General features: G+C 23.3%; 7 protein-coding genes across 7 annotated transcripts in view, besides 5 other annotated features; 3 read left to right on the top strand and 4 right to left on the bottom strand.

Moving 5' to 3' along the window:
* Window positions 1-2305: 2305 nt before the first annotated feature.
* Window positions 2306-2544: a repeat region.
* Window positions 2430-2887: a repeat region.
* Window positions 2888-2911: 24 nt separating this feature from the next.
* Window positions 2912-3077: a repeat region.
* Window positions 3078-3154: 77 nt separating this feature from the next.
* Window positions 3155-3493: a repeat region.
* Window positions 3494-3660: 167 nt separating this feature from the next.
* Window positions 3661-7061: a repeat region.
* Window positions 7062-8226: 1165 nt separating this feature from the next.
* Window positions 8227-9060, top strand: EHI_015450 (uncharacterized protein; the record flags this gene model as incomplete). The annotated part of the gene is made up of 1 exon (XM_649397.1): window positions 8227-9060. One exon carries the CDS (start codon window positions 8227-8229, stop codon window positions 9058-9060), a length of 834 nt encoding a protein of 277 aa, XP_654489.1.
* A 101-nt stretch (window positions 9061-9161) lies between these two features.
* EHI_015440 (Rho family GTPase) lies at window positions 9162-9983 on the bottom strand. Its single transcript, XM_647554.2, has 2 exons — window positions 9295-9983; window positions 9162-9231 (listed from the first exon to the last, which is right to left on the bottom strand). The coding sequence occupies exons 1-2, from the start codon at window positions 9898-9900 to the stop codon at window positions 9190-9192; spliced, it is 648 nt and encodes a 215-aa protein (XP_652646.2). The 5' UTR covers window positions 9901-9983; the 3' UTR covers window positions 9162-9189.
* A 713-nt stretch (window positions 9984-10696) lies between these two features.
* EHI_015430 (uncharacterized protein) lies at window positions 10697-11470 on the bottom strand (the record flags this gene model as incomplete). The annotated part of the gene is made up of 1 exon (XM_649395.1): window positions 10697-11470. The coding sequence occupies one exon, from the start codon at window positions 11468-11470 to the stop codon at window positions 10697-10699; it is 774 nt and encodes a 257-aa protein (XP_654487.1).
* A 291-nt stretch (window positions 11471-11761) lies between these two features.
* EHI_015420 (uncharacterized protein) lies at window positions 11762-14089 on the bottom strand (the record flags this gene model as incomplete). The annotated part of the gene is made up of 2 exons (XM_001913630.1): window positions 11762-13887; window positions 13942-14089. The coding sequence occupies 2 exons, from the start codon at window positions 14087-14089 to the stop codon at window positions 11762-11764; spliced, it is 2274 nt and encodes a 757-aa protein (XP_001913665.1).
* Window positions 14090-15069: 980 nt separating this feature from the next.
* Window positions 15070-16806, top strand: EHI_015410 (uncharacterized protein; the record flags this gene model as incomplete). Its single annotated transcript, XM_649394.1, has 1 exon — window positions 15070-16806. One exon carries the CDS (start codon window positions 15070-15072, stop codon window positions 16804-16806), a length of 1737 nt encoding a protein of 578 aa, XP_654486.1.
* Window positions 16807-16873: 67 nt separating this feature from the next.
* Window positions 16874-17686, bottom strand: EHI_015400 (uncharacterized protein; the record flags this gene model as incomplete). The annotated part of the gene is made up of 1 exon (XM_649393.1): window positions 16874-17686. The coding sequence occupies one exon, from the start codon at window positions 17684-17686 to the stop codon at window positions 16874-16876; it is 813 nt and encodes a 270-aa protein (XP_654485.1).
* A 2045-nt stretch (window positions 17687-19731) lies between these two features.
* EHI_015390 (heat shock protein70, hsp70A2, putative) overlaps window positions 19732-20269 on the top strand; it is a gene marked incomplete at both ends in the record, with an annotated part of 663 nt that continues 125 nt past the window's right edge. The window contains one exon of the mRNA XM_001913629.2: window positions 19732-20269. This exon is cut by the window's right edge and continues 125 nt beyond it. Within this exon, the coding sequence (XP_001913664.1) occupies window positions 19732-20269 (538 nt within the window).

Here is a 20269-nt window from a genome sequence, read left to right as displayed (position 1 = left end):
TATTTTAAATAAATGACTTTTATCATTTTTACAATAACAATAAATATATAATAATATTAATAGTATAATAATAAAATTATAATATTATTATTTTCTATAATTAGTTATTTTATTTTTAGTATTTTTTCATTTTTTTTAAATAAAAAAAAATTGAAGAGAAGAAAATTCAATTCTGTTTTATTTTTATTATTTCATCGTTTGTGATTTTAATTTTCATGTTTTATCAACATTAATTCAATCAAATTAAATTAATAAAGATAATAAATGATAAACAAAAAATAAGATAATAAAATAAGAAATAAAAGAGAAAAGAAATGATATAATTATTATAAAAAGAAATAAAATGAATAAAAAATTAATAAAACATGATAAAATTACATTAAATAACATAATAGAAGAAAATAATCAATATTATTAATATTTCTTTTTGTTTATTGAAGATGAAATAATAAATAATTTAATCATATTTCATTCTTTTATTTTGATCATTTAATAACATTATCATCATTCCAATTAACAATCCATGAATAAAAATATAATCAATGTGACTAAATAAAAAATAAATAATTGTTTAATGTAAATTAAACAATTATAATAATAAATATATTTCAAAAATATGTAAAATTATTTATTCATTTTTATTCAATCATAACATTACAAATTTATTTATTTTTATTTAATGATGTTTGAATTTCAAACTAATAAACAAAAACAAATTGTCATGTTAAATTAACGATAAATTTATTCATTTATTTTTAAATATTTTCTATTTCCTTTTATTTCAAAAATACATTTTTATGTAAAATTAAATAAAAACAATAATAATAGAAAATTATGTAATAATAAAATAATTAAAATAATGGTTATGTAACATTCGATAAAATATTTTATTTTTAAAATATTTTGTTGTTTTCCATTTAAATTAAATATAATGTAAAGAACATTTTAAAAAAAAAAATGTAAAATTGTAGTTATTTATTTCAAATGAAAATGAAATATATTTTTTTAATAATAAATAAATAACTTCAATTCTTCAAATCGATAAATAATTATCATGTTTAATTACTTTTAAAATGATTATCAACTAACAATGATTAATGAATATTAAATAAATTCAATTACTTATCAATTGAAATACAAGTGATGGAAAATACAATTTGTAAATTCAAAATGAAGAAGAATGTTTTGAAAGAAAATAATGATGTAAAATCAGAAACTAAAGAAACAAAATGAACATAAAGAACAGGTGATAAATGAAATATATTTATTATTAATACGCTTATGTTACAAGACATAGAAAGAATGAAAAGAGTGTATCTGAATAAATAGTTGATTATATATATAAATATTAAAAAAGAACTTTAAATAATTAATAATGTTTTGAATTTCAACTAAAATTTACACAAAATAATAAAACATTGAATAAAATGATATAGAATGTTTTTTCCAATATTAGACATTTAGAGATATGTTTGTATGTGTTGATCAAATGTTGTTGCTATATCCATAAAGAAGTTCATGAAGAAAAGAAGAAAATAAAAGTAGATAAATAACAACAAAAATAATGGAATAACTGGAAAATATTCATTTCCAATGTAAATTAATGAATCAAAATGTTTATATTGTTATTATAATACAAAAAGCTAAAATGGAATTGTAATGACGATGACAATGATAATATTATTAACACCAAATAAAATAGAAGAAGTATAAAAAGAGATATTGATTATCATAGTATTACTGAAGAAAAAGATAAAAAAGAACAAAACATTAAACAAAAAAGCATAATCAAATAAATAAAAATAATGAAAAGAAAAATACATAATGAAATACATAGAAGAAATTAGTTATAATGATTTGGAAGTTGAAAGAACTATGATTAAATAAATTATTCTTCCTAAAAATAACAAGAACACAAAATTACCAAAATGTTTGTGTTTGTAAAAGAAGATATCAAATTTATTGATAAAGAAGAACTAGAAAATAATTTGTCAGTACTATTCATCATAAAGAAGAAATATTTAAAAGAATAAGTATGTATAATGATAAAACAATACCAGAAGGACAATGATTCTATTTCTACTGTATATTTGATGAAGTAATTTAAAAATATTAAATAAACTAAATGAATTTTTATTTAAATTTATTTTGAATAAATTAATATAAAATATGATAGTTTATATTTTAAATAAACAAGAATTTAAATCAAATGAATAATAAAATAATTAATTAATGTAAGAAATATGAAAGTTAAATAATTTTTTATTCATTGAAACATTAATTATTTATCATTCTTGAGATAGGGGGTTCGAAGATGGCACGTCAGAGACACCACATGAAACTATAAAATATTCCCATGCGTCGAATATCCCAGTTATCGTCTGGTCATGAAGTGCCTTTAGTGAGATAATATCTATTTAAAACTAACTGGTTATTATTTATTAATATTTATCATGAACGGTTATTATGTAATATTATTATTCATAATGATTACTATTTACTAAGGGTGTGTCATGTATTAAGAATTATAATTTATTAAAGAAGACACATATATAATTGTTACTGTTGTATGTACATTTGAATATAAAGATATTATCAATGAATAATGTTTCTTTAAGGGGTATGGAAGATAAAGGAGATGAACCATAATCATTATGTTATGTATATACTCTCCTTAAAACAACAATATAAAGAATGAGAAATATTATATTACTCATTAAAATCAAAATAAATATCAGACAGCAACTTAAATGATGAACCATTTAATTCGAGCATCGTTGAAAAACAATATTTCAATAGAACTAAAGTATGTTGAAGAAACTGATTCGCTCACTTCTCAACATGATGAAAACCTAAAGACGAGGATAATCATAATTAATTTATTTTTATGTTATTCTTCTTGAGATAGAATGTAGCACATCTGAAACACCAACACAAACCATAATATAATTGATGTTTTAACTCTCTCTGTTATTATTTTGTTATAACGGTATCTTTGAATATGAAATGTATTAGTTAATATTGCAAATGGTACATCAATTTATTATAGTTGAATATTACATATTGTACTATAATAAATGATATTTATTAAAAAAGAAATTAAGAAATAAATATGGAAGTATTATTTAATCAAAATGATATAGTAAAGTGTGGTTAAGAATAAAAGAAAAATAATCATAATAATATAGTGGTAATGAAATACTTTCTTCTCTCTTTCATAAATTAAATTAGAATAAAGAAAAATGATATTATTTAAAATTAAAATAGAAATAAAACTAAAGATAAAAGAAGAAAGAAAACAGAAAGAAAATTGAGAAAAGCTTAATAGAAGTAAATAAAAGAAAGATTTGATTTTCTCATACTCATACAAAATCTCAAAGAATATATTAAAAAAGAGATTATTCTTTGAAAATAAGTTCAGGAATGTGATTAATCTCCTATGATCAATGAAGAATAGATGAAAATTCTATTAACACTTAATTAACTGATTTTTTATTTATTTCATATTATTTATGTTTTATTTTATATTTATTTCTTTTTCTTTCTTATTTGTTTGATATAATTTATTGAAACTGTTTATTTGTTGATTTAAATATAATTATTTGCAATAAACACAATTTTCATTTATTTATTTTATATCCATTTTAAATGAAATTCATCAGATCCTTTTCCAATGCAGGAAATACAACAAATTTTAATGCCATGGCTATTGTGTAAAACCTTAGTGTCTTGTAAAGAAAAGCAAACAAGACATAGAAATCCAAGGTCATACAACAAAAAAATGAATGTTAATAGCAATAAATGGCATAACAATTATAATAATAAAGGTAAACGATACACCAAGGAAAAAGGGTTTAGAAGACGAAAGACGCAAAGAAAAACAAATAAAAAACAAGGTAAATATAATAATAATAAAGATTATACAAATAACAAATATAAATGAATAACCATAAATGATTTACAAGAAAGAATAAAAAGAATAACAAGTGAATGGAATGAATGAGAATATTCAGAAATACTTAAAAAATATGAAGGTAAAAGGAAAAGATGGTATGATATCCTTCAAGAAGTATATTCAATCAAAAAGAAAAAGATAAATGAAAAAACTAAAGAAGAGTTTAAAGAAAAAACAAAAGATTGGGAGGAAAAAGACATTAAGGCTATAGAAGCAGAAATTAAAAACAAAAATCGAAATAAAGAAATGAATGATAGATGTAAAATTGCAAGAATAATAAATAGCAAAGAAAGTATAATGAAAATACAAGAAGAAACAAAAAATAAAGAAGAAGAAATAGAAGAAGAAATACTTGCACTGAAAAATCAAATTAATGAATTAAAAGAAAAAGTTAAAGAATTCAGTATGAAAAGAATGGAAGAAGAACAAGCGATTTCAGAAGAAATGATGAGAAAAGCAAAAGAAATAGTTAGGAAAGAATTTGAAGAAGAAATTACAGAAATGAAAACACAAAATAGAAAGATTCAAACGAATTATGAAGAAATGAAGAAAGAAAATGAAAAATTAGAAGAAAGAAATTTAAAATTACAAGGAAAAATAAATGAGATAGAAGGAAAGAAAATCACAGAAGTAAATAACAAAGAAGAAAAAATCCGAAGTATCCAAGCTAATAAAAAGAAGATGGAAAAAGAAAATGAAGAAATGAAAGAAGAAATTGAAAAGTTGAAAAAGAGAAACAAGATACTAGAACAAAATACAAACACACTAGAGAAGAAGATTGAAATGATAGAGAAAAATACTAAAGAATTGAAGAAGGAAATAAGAGAGAAAGAAAAACAAATCTCTGAAATTCAACAAGCAGCAATAAGAAGTCATGAGATTGCAGAAAGAACAAGAGAAGAATTAGACAACACACAAAAAGAAAATGAGACACAAAAACAAATAATATCAAAACAACAAGATGATATTGAAAATTTTATCTCACAGAAGGAACTAGAGAAGAAGAAAACGATGACACTTGTGATAAATACACAACCAGTATTGAGGAAAACATCATCAGGAACGATGGAGATGAACGAAACTACTCCTATGAAAAAGACAGTAGTGGAAATCGAAGAGGAAAGCAAAGCACTGATTGTCAAAAAACAAGAGATGATAATCAGACAAGAAATACAACAGAACAAACAAATAGAATTTTAATTGAAGTGTTGTATTGTTTTGCAATTAATTGGTTAAATAAGAAATTATATAAGAAATTAAGATGGGAACAAATAGAGAGTATAATAAAATCAATAAACATTAATGTAAATAATGAAAAAGAATATATTAAATATATTAAAATGTCATATAAAATAAAAGAAAGCATTAAACGGTACATTAAAATGAAAGTAAATGATATAATAGAAGGAAGAGTAGAGTGTGATTCAATAATAAAAAAAATCATAATAAAAAATAACTCTACAGAAATTGATGAAGAATACCTTAACACTCTCATCAATAAAGTGAAATAAATGAAAGTAGAAAATGTTCAAACATTAATTACTACTTTCAAAGAAAAGAAGCTAACGAATTAATAATGGAAATTAATAATAGATGGATATGGTCAGGAAGCAGAATGCAGGATCTGCAAGATGATATGAAGAGGATTTCAATGATTATGCACCTCTATCTCCAAAATAAAATAATAAGAGACAAATTTGATGAAATAAAAGAAATCCTAAATAAAATAAATAGACTAGAAGATTTGGTTAAGGGAAGGAAATTGTACAGAATCAAGTGCATCATGAAATTAAAAGAACATGATGAAGAAGGAATAAAAGTCAAAGCACTAGAAAGAATAAAATACCTAAAATATATGATGACTATGATCAAAGAAAGAATTACATTTAATAAGGAAGAAAGGGTCAGAATCAATACAAATAAAATCATGTTTGATTCTAACAAGAAAATTAAAATAAAGAAGAAACAAAAAATGAAATATACAAAAATAACGATATTACTTTAGAATATTTGAAATTGTTATACGAAACACAGGTGAGATTAAATAAAGAGAAATGGAAAATAAAACAAATCACCTCGTGGAATGAAAGATATATCAATTATGATAGTGTCATTATAACAATAAATGAATTAAATTTAAGTATAATGAAAATAAGTAACTGGAAAACACCATGAATAGACACTATATATGTGTATTATTTGAAAAGAATGTCATCATCAAGAGAAATCATTCTTAGTATCTTTAATGAATGGTTGAACTTCATTCAAAACATCCCATTAGACATGGTAAGTGGAAAAACTTTATTAATCCACAAAGTGATAGGAACGACGTCACTAATTATCGTCATATCAGTTGTACAAATGTAATAATGAAAGTATTTACCTCCATATTAAAAGAAAATATTCACAGAAGACTTAACATGATTAATGAATCATTTAAAATCAGTAGCAACCAATTGGGATGTAAATTACAATCTTTAGCTGCTAAAGAAGGAATAATTAATAGTTATATGATGAAGCAGCAAAAAGAAGAGAATACCCAAAATATGTGGAGTCATATTATGACATTAAGAAAGCATATGACACAGTAAACCACGAATAGGTAATTGAATCATTAAAATATTTTAATTATGAGTTTGTCATCATTGACATTATTGAAAGTATGATGACTAGATGGAAGATATTCATCGGTTATAAATTTAATGAATATCTAGGATGTATTAAATTAAATAGATGAATTTTACAATGTGATTCCTTATCAAATCTACTCTTCATCATTCAGATGAATGTAATTTCTCAAATCATCGAAGAGAAATTCCCAAAATCAAATCACACTTTATATATGGATGATTTGAGAATAATGACACAAAGTAGTGAAGAAATGGGAATAATTAACAATGAAATTAAGGAAATAATAAGTTACATATTGAAATGAATGAGAAAAAGTCAGGAATGGTATTAAAAACATTAAAGAAATACCAAATGGAATGCAAAACATCCCCGTAGTTGAAGGTGAGGACTTGTATAAATACTTAGGAATATGGTAGTCCGACGAAATTGATGACACCTTCAATTGTAAATCCATCAAAGAAAAAATGAATCAAAAAGATTTATTTAGAAATTTATTTTTATGACAAAAGAAAGAATGAAAAAGAAAAAAGTATTATTTTATTTTTCCTGATTAAATATCATGAAAATTGGAAAAATATTAAAGTATCTATGTTGTTAGACTATGAAATAGAATAGATATTTATTATCCAAACAAATCTTATAAAAACAATATTCTCTTTCTTGATGCACAATAAACATCTATAAAGTCTATTCATAAAATTCAAATATTTAAAACAAAATATTCTAAAGAAGAAAGTTTTGTATTACTCCACTTGAAAAATACCTATCTTTAAAGCATCTCATGAATCAATAAACTTTCAAACACTTCAACAATCATTATGTATTTGTCTGTTGGATGATTTTTTTGGATATTACTAACAAACAACATACTAAAAGAAGTATTATTACACAACAATATATTCATTTAAAACGTCTTGACTTTGGTGAGAATAATGTTATTATAACTCGGTAAATGTCTTAAAAGAAGAATTCATGAATTAAAATATGATGATATTTATCATTCTGTGCCAATAAAAACAGCTATAAGAAAATATCAAAATAATAATAAAAAATAGAGCTTCTTTATATTCTTATAGATCTTCTCATTGTCTGAAGTGGTTATGGATTTGAAAGTAAATACATTGAAATAAAAGTTGGTACTTATAAACAAGAATCTATTAAGAAAGTAATGAGAGGTGGGAATCACATTACTAGAAAAAGATGATATAAATCAAAAAGCAGAAAAATAAAGTCTATTATCTCAAGACAACTTGATGAACATAAAAAAGAATTAATTATCTGAAAAGATGACTGTATCATACAGGTTATTTTTGGATAAACTATATTCTGTTTTAAGTTCTGGTTGTTTGTAAATATATCATTTTATTCACTAGACTTTCTTTAACTTATTTAACTTTCTTTTATTCTCAAATCATCTCATAGGAAATAGGATTAATTAATGATTAAGTATTTATTATAAATAATTAATATTAACTCTTAAAAAAATAATTATCTATTTTTAGTAATTACTTGAATTAAAACACAAATAACTTAATTCAAAGAAGTTATTGTTTTTTTTTAACAAAAAAAATTGAAAAAAAAATAGATAATAAAAATTAAAAAGATGATCGAGTAAAAATAAAATTAGTCAAACAATTCAAATGGAAGATGATAAAATGAATGAAAAAATGATTAATCCCGAAATGACAGTAGACACTGTTCAACCGAATGAAATAAAAGACGAAAAACAAAATGAAGAGAAAATAGTTAGCGAGAAAAAAAAACTTAAAGAAAAAGTCAAAAAAGAAAAGAAACCAAAGAAAAATGACGACAAAAAGAAAGTAAAAAAACCCAAGAAAGTTCATAAAGAGCAAATTGAAGAGGCTGAAATGCTTGACGTATTTCAAGATGAGCCATCACATTCAAAAAGATCAACTCTACAAGAAGAAGTTATACGTGCTGAACGAGCAATAGTACCTCAATTAAATGAAGAAAAAGTTGTAAAATTACCAAAGGGAACATCAAACATTGATATACCAGAATTTCATAAAATAAATGAAATTCAAGAAGAGTCCAAAAATGATAATATTGAACAAAATAAAGAGAACAGCTGTGCAATTGAAGAGGATGAAAATACTGATGACGACATTTATTTTCAATTACACGCAGATATGGAGTCAAAAGAACGACTTCGTTTTATTAAAATAGTTCAATCATTAGCTCCAAGACATAAAGGAAGGACAAATACAATCTGTGATAAATACTATTCTATGACTCGTCCTGAAGAATTGTTGCCATCATATCATAGTGTCCCAATTTTAGTTGAACCAATAAAGTATATGGAAAGCTATGGGTATAATCATTGTACAAACCATGTTCAACCTGGTATTGAAAAATATATTTACCCACCAGCAATTCCTAAGTTAAAAGGAAATTGGTTGATTGACAAAGAAAAGTCTGGCTCTTCATCTTTGTTTATTTCAAAATACAATTGATTGATTATTCGTTTTTTTAAATCACGAAAACTTACTTTTCATAAATAATAAATCGAAAAGAAAATATATTAAAAAATAAAATGATTTCAATGAAACTTTTTCTTGCTAACTTACTATGAAAAAATCGTTTTATTGTAAAAGGCATTTTGATTTTTTCTTTTGTTGGGTATTCTAAGTGTAAGTGATAAAATATTTCTTTTATTATTATAAATTATAAAAAAATAAAAAACAAACTTCTTGACTTTTTGCTTGAGTTGTAACAGAAGCTTTGGGAACAGGTTTATTTGAGAAGATACAATCAACTGACTTTTCAAAAACTTCATTCAAACCAATCTTAGCAACTGATGATGCTTCTATATAAGCAACACACCCAAGTTTTTGGCATAAATCATCACCTTCTTGTTTTGTAACATCATCAGAACCATCTTTTCGAAGATCAACTTTTAGTCCAACTAAAACAGTCTTTGCAGTATCAATGTAATGTTTAATTTCTGGTTCCCATTTAGTTGAAATATTATCAAATGATGTTCTATTATTCACAGCAAAACATAATAATACGACATCTGAATCAGCATAACTTAATGGTCTTAATCTATCATATTCTTCTTGACCAGCAGTATCCCAAAGATGAAGAATAAATTCTTCGTTCTTATATTTCATAACATGAGAGAAATTTTCAAAAACTGTTGGAACATAAGCGGTTGGGATTTCACCTTTACTAAAAGCTAACAACAGACAAGTTTTACCAACAGCACCATCACCAACTACAACTATTTTTAATGCTTTTTTACCATTTTCAATTTTACCAGCACCAGTATTCATATCAGAAAATGCAAGCATAGCATTTTGTAATGCTTCAGCCTTTTCTCGAACATCAGCATCTTCAAGGTATTTGCCCCATTCGTTAGAACTTGAAATTGAATTGAAATAATTGGCAATATCTTCCTGAATAATCAGTTTTCAATTTTTTTCACATTACTTTTTGCATTTAGATCTCAAACTTATTATAAAATTATATATAATTGGCTTTTTTAAGTAAAATATAAAAGAAACAAACAGCCATTTTTTAATTTTTTTAGTTCTTTATTTTTCAAGTTTTGACTCTATTTTTTACTTATTTTATTTTTGTAAAAATTATTTTTTTTTTTTTAGTTTTTTTTGGAGATGTTATTTATTATTATTTTTTATTGATTCTCAAATATGAAATATAGTTTTATAGTTTAATAAGAAAAAATTTATATTTTGAAATAAATTTAAAATAATTGTCTGGTTAGTTTTTTTCTATAAATTAATATTGTTTTATTTCGTCGAATAACTTCGGAAATAAGAAGAACTATTATAATTATAAATATAGAATTATAAAAACCATAATTTTATCTTTGTAATAATTATTCTTTTGATAATATTTAATAAAATGTTATTATTGGGATGTGATGAACTTTCTTTCCCCAAATGAACGATAGTTGATTCAAAAGGGTCTACACACTCGGCCAGGGTGAATGTAGAATGTTTGATCCCATTCTTTTTTTGTATTAAAGAAATCAAATGTTTATTTGTAATAATAAAATAATTTCTTAATAAAATTTTTGTTATAAAAAACAAATGATATATCAATTATATAATCATATTTTGATTATTATTTTGCTTGCTTTTTATTTTTTTTCTCAATTTCTTTTTTATGAGAAATTGTGAGATAGATTTTCTTCTCTTCTGATGAAAATTCTTTTTTTGGTTTTTCTTCTTTACTTTTTTCCTTTTCATTTTGTTCTTCGTTGTTTTCGTTTTGTTCTTCGTTGTTTTCGTTTTGTTCTTGACCTTTTTCTTGAACAGACTGTTTTTTTATTATTTTTTTATCACTAACACTACACTCTTCTTCTTCTTCCGACATCATCTCTTCTGGATCATATACCTTTTCATCTTCTTCAGCTAAATTGAGCATTTCTTCTACTTTACGGAGGTTTTCTTCACTGTCCTCACTTTCATCCATTGTTTCTATACAACTTAATTTAAAGTCTCTTTTCAAAAGCTTTGGGGCAAAAAGAAAGTCAGCCAGCTCTTTAACCATCTCATCCTTTTCTTCACATTCTATATCAAATAATTTACATAATGGTTTAATATCATCTTCACTAAGTCTTTGAGCTATCCTAGTTGCTAATTCTCTTTGTTTAATATCTTTAAATCCACTGAACAAAAGTATGTCATCTAATCGTTCTGAATCTTCACCTTTTTTATGATACATTAGTCTATGAAGTAAAATCAGAGAATCTAATGATAAATTATCTATACCTTCTTTAATACGTTTAGAAATTCCAAGAGGAATACCCTTTCCTTGAAACAACTCAGTTCCTTTGATTAATCCAGTTGAATAATGAGGAACAACCTTTCTTTCTCTTTGGCTTCTAATTTTCATATTTTAATTACTTTCTCTTTTTAAAAAATTTTTTGTTAATTTTTTGTTTTTAATGACTCTAATTAATTAAAATTTATTATGAGTTTTTTGAATCATTTTTTTATGAAAAAAAGAAATAACAGTTAAATAACTATTTTCAATAGAGATACAACCAATTGAATGAGTTACAAATTAATCAAATGATAATACTATTAACATTATTTTAGGTTATAATTCTTCAAATTGAATTTTTCAAAACTCAGAGAAGAAAAATAAAATTAATTTAAAGAGAAAAAAAAAATAAAGTAAGAATTAGTCTTCAACACTAAATGCGAGAGGGATATTTTGAATATACGATTTTGTAGTATTTAAATTAACTACAGTTAAAGTGAAATTTTCTTTAACAGCACATTCTCTTAAAGGAGTAAGTTTACCGTAGATACAAATAATATCACCAGCTCTAATATTACCTTTATCAGGAGTAAATTCTAAATCATAATCATCTTTATCTAAACGAGGATCACCAATAGCAAAACTACAAATATTTAATGATTTATTACCAACAAATAATTGAAAAACATATTTTTTTTTCAATTCTAATTTATCAACAATATGCTCTAAATCTTCTTCAAGATAGAAATTAATTTCATTAGAGAATGAATACATAAATGGAGAATTATTAATATAATATAATGGATATCTTTCTGCTTCATTTTCTTCAAATTGTTGAAGTTTAGCTGTTGATCCTGATTCATAAATAACAACTCCACCACTTCCAGTAATATTTAATCTTGACCTTGCTTTGATGTATAATTTTATTAAAATAAATGCCAATACTCCAACAATTACTATTATTGCAATACCTGCTTGAACTGCCATCCATGCAATTAATCCACTTTTCTTTGAAATAATACATCTATTTTCTAAATTATCTGAGGGAATATATCCAACATAACATGTACAATTTTCATCACAATTATCTACTTGATCACATTGTTCATCTGAACTTCTTATTTTATTTCCACATACTGTTTTACAAATTCCATTTAATAATTCATATCCACTATCACATTCTTGACATCTTGTACTTATATTTAAATGTTCTACATTACATGATATGCATGGATTTGTTAAATCACAATTACATGTATTTCTTTCACATTTTAATTCACATTTACCATTTGTTGCAACATAATTATCAATACATAAACATTTTTCTGTTTTACATCCATCTCCTTCTTCACATTCTTCACCAACTTCTGTTGTAACAATACCATCTCCACATACAGGAATTGTAGATTCATAAACATGATTATCAACTGCATTAACTATAAAAACTCTTCTTATTTTTTCTTCTTTATAAATAGCAACAGCACGACCAAATCCATAATTATTTTCTAATACTGGAGGTACAAAATACATTTTAAATTGAAAACCTTGTTCTTCATCATATGTATAATGATAAATAAGACCCATAGAATATGCAATATTTGAATGTTCTACAATAGCTTCAGGAGCTGAAATTACTAAATATAATATTTTTTTATCTGAATCATATGAAGTATCAATTACTTGTCCAAATGAATGAGTGTCATCAATATGAATATAATTAAATGTTGGGGTATTTATAAAATCAAAATCTATATGAACTTTATTTGTATTAGTATCATAACTTGGTTTAATTACTAATACACATGGTGTATCGCTTTTACTTTCTTTATTTCCAATGTCTGTATTTTGACTCATAACAAATAACCATTTTATATCTTCATTATACCAGAATTTTATATATTCACTAGAAGTCATATCACCAAGATTAAAAATTCCTTTATTATTACTATAACTTGGATATTTTGTTCCCCATGCATCATCATAATAAGGACTTTTATTTTCTAAGTTTTTATCTAAAGTGAAGATTTTCATAAATGTTGTATTATATCCCTCTTTAGGATTAATATGATCTCCAATTGCAAACAACACATATGTACATTCATTTGTTGTTGGATTCTTTACACATATTGTTGCAGCTCCTTTACCAAGATGTGTTAATTCATTATTATCATGGCCTGCTTCATCAAATTGAACATTATCCTTAATATAAGCATTATCAACAATTGGTGCATCTAAACGAGGGATATGATCAATTTGACATATCTTAATAAATCCTCCTCCAATTTTTGGTACAAATCCAAGGGTTAACATTTGATTATCTACAAACACTGTTGATGACCCAGAAAATGACGGTTCATAATCAATTAAATCACCTACTAATGTTAATGAAAATCTTCCAAACCTAGATCTTTCACGACCATAAACAATAAATTGTTTTAGATAAGATGAATAAACTGTTGTATATCCACCTGTTAAACTTCTGAATGGACCATCTGTACGAACCGTTTCAAATGATGTTTGATTTACTGAAATAATAGAAGATTTAGCTAAGAAAATTAATTTGAACTAACTTAAATCTTTAATTTAAATAATAACCAAACCATTTCCTGTAACAATCATATATCCATCATTATTAGAAGCAATTCCAAAACACACATCAATTGGTAATGAAAAAACAAATTGTGCAACACCTATGTTACCATTTGACAATGTAAAAAAAAAGCAAAGTATGAGAGCTATACTTATCATGTTCGACTAACCTTTAAATTCAGTTTTCTTTTCATTTCAAGTTATATTTTTAGAATTTTATTTTTTATTTTTTTTAATTTTTTACTTCTATTCTATAAAAATAAAATTTTTATTCTTAACATATGAAATAAGTGTTTTTCTTAAGAATTTTAACTTTATTCCATATATACGTTTACTATAACACTATTTATTATTTCATAAATACACTTTCTTTTTTATTTATTATATTTACACTTTTTTAATTTTTTAGAAAAAGTCGTATTAATGAAAATAACTCTTTTAAAAATTAATACTATTTTATTATTGAAAAGATATTTATTTGATGAGATTTATTGCCTTCGTTTGATTTACTAACAGATTAGATACTTTTAACTATTATTTTTCATATAAAGACTTATAATTTTTATTATGTAATTGTTATAAATAAATTATTAATTGATACTAATTTATAATTTAATTAAAAGAATTTATTTTATTTTGATAAACAAAGTTTAAAGTTAACAAAGTTAGAATATTTAAAGTATGTTTTTATAAAAAAGACTTTTTAAGATGATAATAGTATTTTTGAAGTATTCAATGACTAATTCATAGGATATTAATGTTAAAGAATTAGTCATTTAAATAATACTGTTTTTATAATTCAAGAATAATAAATAATTTTTAGTCTTAATTTATCTTCTACTATTTTAGTTTTTTTTTAAAATAAATGTAGTATTTGTTAAATAAAAAAATGTCATCATTTAAAAAATGAATTTATAAACCAATCAATTAATTTAAATGTTTATCAAATGAATATATAGTATTATGTATTGATTTTAATCAATTGGTTGGTTTAAAAGTTAAATTCATTTATAAAAAAAAAACACAAAAAGAGAATTTTTGTTTTTAAAAACTTTAAGAATAGAAATATTTAAAAAATTTTTATTTTTTTTTTTATTAAACTTTATTTATTTTTTAGTTTCTTTTTTACTATTGTTTCAATGACAACTGTACAGGCGTCAATAAATAAGAATGCATATCCTTTTTGTCTTCCTGCATCATTGAGTCTACCAAAGAAGAATTATAGTAAAATATTTGAGCATCAAAGAAAAGAGTTTCGAACAAATGAATTATTAAGAAGAGAAAAAATGAAAGAAATGATTAAAGAAATTGAACAGAATGAAAAAGAGTCAGAAAAAGGTGAGAGTAGTGGGATTAGAGATGCTATGAAGAATTTACTCAAAATGGAAAAATGTTCAAATTGTAATAAAGATATTATTCTTGGTACATTCATTTACACTTGTGAATGTTGTGAAGCTATGTTATGTGGAGAATGTATAAAAAAGAGAAAATACCAAAAGAAAAATAGTGAGATAGTTGATGTTACTTTATGTAAATATTGTGATTTTATTTATATTGCTGTTACTGAAGATGAAAATTATAAAAAACATATAAAACAAGGAAATGAAGATGCCATTTATTTATTAAGATGTCAAATTATTAATTCATGTATTTCTTATATGGAAGAATATGCTACATTAAATTTATTTATAAACAGATTAATGTTAAACTTAAAACCAAAGAAAGAAGATGTTAAGAACTGTCAGGATGAAATGAAAATTGTTAAAGTTAAAACACAAAAAGTGTTATCACTCGATGGATTTGTTGATGCTTTTGATCAACCAGAAAGAAAATCAGACCAAACAGTATTTAATAATATTGTTAGAAGTATGAACATATTTAAAAGAGATGTAGTGTTTGATTCAATTAATGAAGTAGTTATGTGTGAGAAGATTTTACAAGAAATAAATGGAATACGAGAAACAACACCACAAGTCATTGGCTTTTCTAATACTATGGTACCAATGACTGGTGGCACAATTAAAATCACTTTAACATCAACAAAAAATGTTAAAGTGATTATTAATGAAAAGATCATCCCTTGTACTATTGATGGACTAACAATTATAGTTAAAATCCCACCATCAGTTCCAGGACAAGTTAGTGTTAATATCCAGTTATTATATAATGAAACAACAATCAATTTACCTGGGCCAATTATGTATTATAACGTCTCAAAAGATCAACAAGAAAATTCTTCAATATCTACTATTGGATCAAAACATAAAATTAGTATAGTTGAATGTGATGAATCAATAAGTGATGATGTTAGTGAAGAAGAAATATGTTCTTCTGATAACACTTCTAATGAAGATAGTGAAAGTTCTGATGGAGAAGAAAACATTATATTATTCAGTAAAAATAAAAAAGAAGAAAAACCTAAACAAGATATAATCAATACACCTCAAACAAAAAATGAAGACAAAGAAAAATTGACAATACCTACAAGAAAAAGTAAAAGAAATAATCTCTTTAGAAGAGGAGGAATTATTAAAACTGTTAATTTAAATGAAATTGAAGAATATCAACCTCAAAATGTAAAAACAATAAAAACAAATAATTTCTTAATGGATAATTCTATTGAAATTACTATGGTTAGACCAAAAAATATAAAAATTAAAGAAAGAGTTATATTTACTATTAAAGGAAGTGGATTTGGAACATCTCCAATAGTATTTATTGGAGATAAAGAAGTAAAAGAATATGAAAAAAGAAGTGATAATTTAATTATTGGATATTATCCGATAATTGAAGAGTCTGACGTTTATGATTTAAAAGTAAAAAATAGTTTTGGAGGAGAAGAAATTAAACCAAAAGAAATTAGAGTGGAAGATTAAATAAATTTATATTTTTATTTAGTATTACCTTGTGGTTTTATTATCATCAAAACAGTATTTCACAAAATTATTTTCTATCAGTTTCTTTCCCTAAATTACCGAATTTTTTCATTAATTCTTTAGAATCAGAAACTCTATTTATTTGAATTTCATCAATAAAATCAACAGCTTTACTTGATTGTATTCGTGGTCTTAAATTATGTTTTCTTATTTTTTGAACATTTTTAATTGAAGTTAATCCTTTCTTTTGAATTTTTTTAGGTTTTATTTCATCTTTCGTTTTTATTTTTTGGGGTTTTTCTTCTTTTACTTCAAAAGACTCTTTATCTTTATTTATTAACTCTTGTTCTTTTTCTTTTTCTGGTAACTGATTAATAACTTTTTGATTATCAGTTTCATTATTAATTTTTAAATTATCTGTGTTTTGAATATATTGATTTATTAATTCATTTATTTTTCTTTTAAATTCTTTTCTTTGAGTAAGTTCAATTTCCATTTGTTTTTGTTCTTCTTTAATAAATTCATTTTCATTTAATGCATCTTTAATTTTTTGCAACTGAGGATCTGGTTTATTTAAACGTTCTTTTTCTTCTGTTTTTATCATTTTGTTAATGTCATCTATCGTATATTTCCCTTGAGTTTTAGAATCATCTTCTGTGTATAAATTATTCGACATTTCACTTTCATCTCCTTCGATATAAATTTCATTCACATCAATAACTGGAACTGTTGATACATTAAAGCTAGAATAAATCTTAATAATTTCAAGATATGATATCCCATTAATGATAAGCTCCTTTTCTTTTTTAAGGTACTCACAGCTCATAATCTCTTTTTCAATTACTTCATATATCCTTTTGTCCTTTCCTGCTTCTTTCATTAAAGTTCAAAAATTTATATTTTATAGTTCTTTACTAGTTTTATTCAATCTTTTATTAATCCGTTTCTTTATATCTCAAAAAAATCATCGTTCAAATTCTATCAAGATTATACTAACTTTATTTTAATGGCAATCCAAAATAAAGGAGGAATTCATTTAAAAATTTAATTAAAATATGATAATTTGTAATGATAGGTTCTGAAAATAGTTTTTTTTTGGTTAAATATGATATTCACTTATCTCATTTTTAGAATAAAAAGAAAATAACAGAGAAAAACTTCCATTAATTATTACAAAAAAAAATCTATAATCATTTTTGATATAGCCTCATAATATTTATTAAATAAAAGATGAATTTGTAACGAAATGAAATTAGAAACATGGAACAATAATTAATATAGTGAAATAAAAAGTATATGTATTAAACAAAAGTGATAAAAGAAAATTTTAATTAAATATCATTTCAATATATAAAGAAATAAATTATATACAAAGTAGTTAATGTCATTATACATGACAGAGTTGAAACTGAAAATAAAAAACAATTAGTTATGTTTTATTAAACATAAATATAATAAAAGAATATAGGTAAGAGTTAAACAAATTTCAAAAATTTAATAGAAATATATTAACATATAAAACATTTGTTACAATCAAAATAAAGAGATAGGAAAAACACTAAAAGATAGAGTTGATCAATCAACAAAACTTATATAAATAAAATCAATTAATAAATACAAATAGAAACAAAACAATAATATAAAAATTAATGTATTATAAACATCAATACATAAACAATTAAAACTAATCAGAATTAAGTTAGAATAATAGAATAAAGAATATAATTCTTAAAACTCTTATTTTGGAATAACTCAAAAAAGAGAGTCACCACCAAGACTATCAAACAGAATAATTAGTAAAGATAAACACCGACATACACTTATGAGAAAATAGTAAGAAAATTATAATAGTAATTATAACAAATTTGAGCATCAATAATTAGTTATATTTTATAAATGAAGAATAAAAAGTACTATACCACTCTATTTATTTGATATGAAAAATACAATACCATAAAATTCAAAAATAGAAAATTGCATTAACCAAAAAAATAAATCAAACAACAATCAAACAAATATGAAAAAGATATCAATAGTAAGAATTAAGGTACTAACACAAACAGAAATGGAATAGACAACAAATACAAGACTCATAAAAATACGTAATTAACAATAAAGAGAATAAATAATTGAACAAATAAAAGAAAAAAGATAAAAGAAAGAATATAAAGGAAGAAAATAAAAAGTTAATTGATTAAAATACAAGTTTTAAATTGTTTGAGAAAGTAAAATATTAAAATTAATAATAATAACAAGAAAATATGTAGTATAAAGGTATATAAATATATCTTAATAAGAGTTTCAAAGAAAAGAATAAACCAAGAAATTGTTCGTGTAAAAAGGTAACATAGTATTAAAAATAAAAGATAATAAAAGAGTATGACTAATAATAAAATATGTTAAGAATAAAGAAAGAAATCAAAATAATCAAAGAAATATTAATAGAGATATTTTTTTAGTGTTTCTTATTTTCTTGAGACTAGTCTTATTGTTAAATTAAATTAAAGCTAAAAAATACACAAATGAAATAATACATAAGAGTGGTAATAAATAAAGGAGTTATGTAAGTAGAAATAAATAATATGTTAAACATATAAACCAAATAATATAGCAATAAACAATGAAAGAATTAATATAGAAATTGTATCTGTATTGAAATAAAATGTTATGAAGAACAATAAATACTAAAATTATGAAAGAATAAACCAAATGTATTGAATTAATACTATAATAATGTTCATATATTAAAAAGTAAACTTTATAATAGAAGTAAAGTATATTAAAGAATTGTGAATAAATATTTATTAATATGAAGAAAAAGAGCGTTTATTTGATTTAATATTAAAGGTTTAATATTTCCAATTCATAGTAAATAGAAGTTGTCTATTGATTTGAGAAAAAAATATTTGTTGATTTTCTCATTAAATGAGTAAATATACAGGATTAGGTATTGGAATAGATTTAGGTACAACATATTCATGTGTTGGTATTTGGCAAAATGATCGAGTAGAAATTATAGCAAATGACCAAGGAAATAGAACGACACCATCATATGTTGCATTTACTGATACAGAAAGACTTATTGGAGATGCAGCAAAGAATCAAATTGGAATGAATGTTAAAAATACGGTATTTGATGCAAAACGAATGATAGGAAGAAGATTTAGCGATCCAACTATTCAAAATGATACGAAACATTGGTCATTTGAAGTAGTTGATGATGGACATGATAAACCACTAATTGAAGTAGAATATAAAGGAGAAGTTAAAAGATTTACACCAGAAGAAATTTCATCAATGGTATTAAGTAAAATGAAAGAAACGGCAGAAACATTTGTTGGAAAAGAAATAAAGAATGCAGTTATTACATGTCCAGCATATTTCAATGATTCTCAAAGACAAGCTACTAAAGATGCAGGAACAATTGCACGAATGAATGTGATGAGAATTATTAATGAACCTA

The sequence above is a fragment of the Entamoeba histolytica genome, genomic scaffold, assembly GCF_000208925.1.
Source record: "Entamoeba histolytica HM-1:IMSS scf_1104750516487 genomic scaffold, whole genome shotgun sequence".
Taxonomy (NCBI): domain Eukaryota; phylum Evosea; order Mastigamoebida; family Endamoebidae; genus Entamoeba; species Entamoeba histolytica.
The sequence above is the reverse complement of the archived record's forward strand: the minus strand, read 5'-3'. Positions and strand labels throughout refer to the sequence as shown.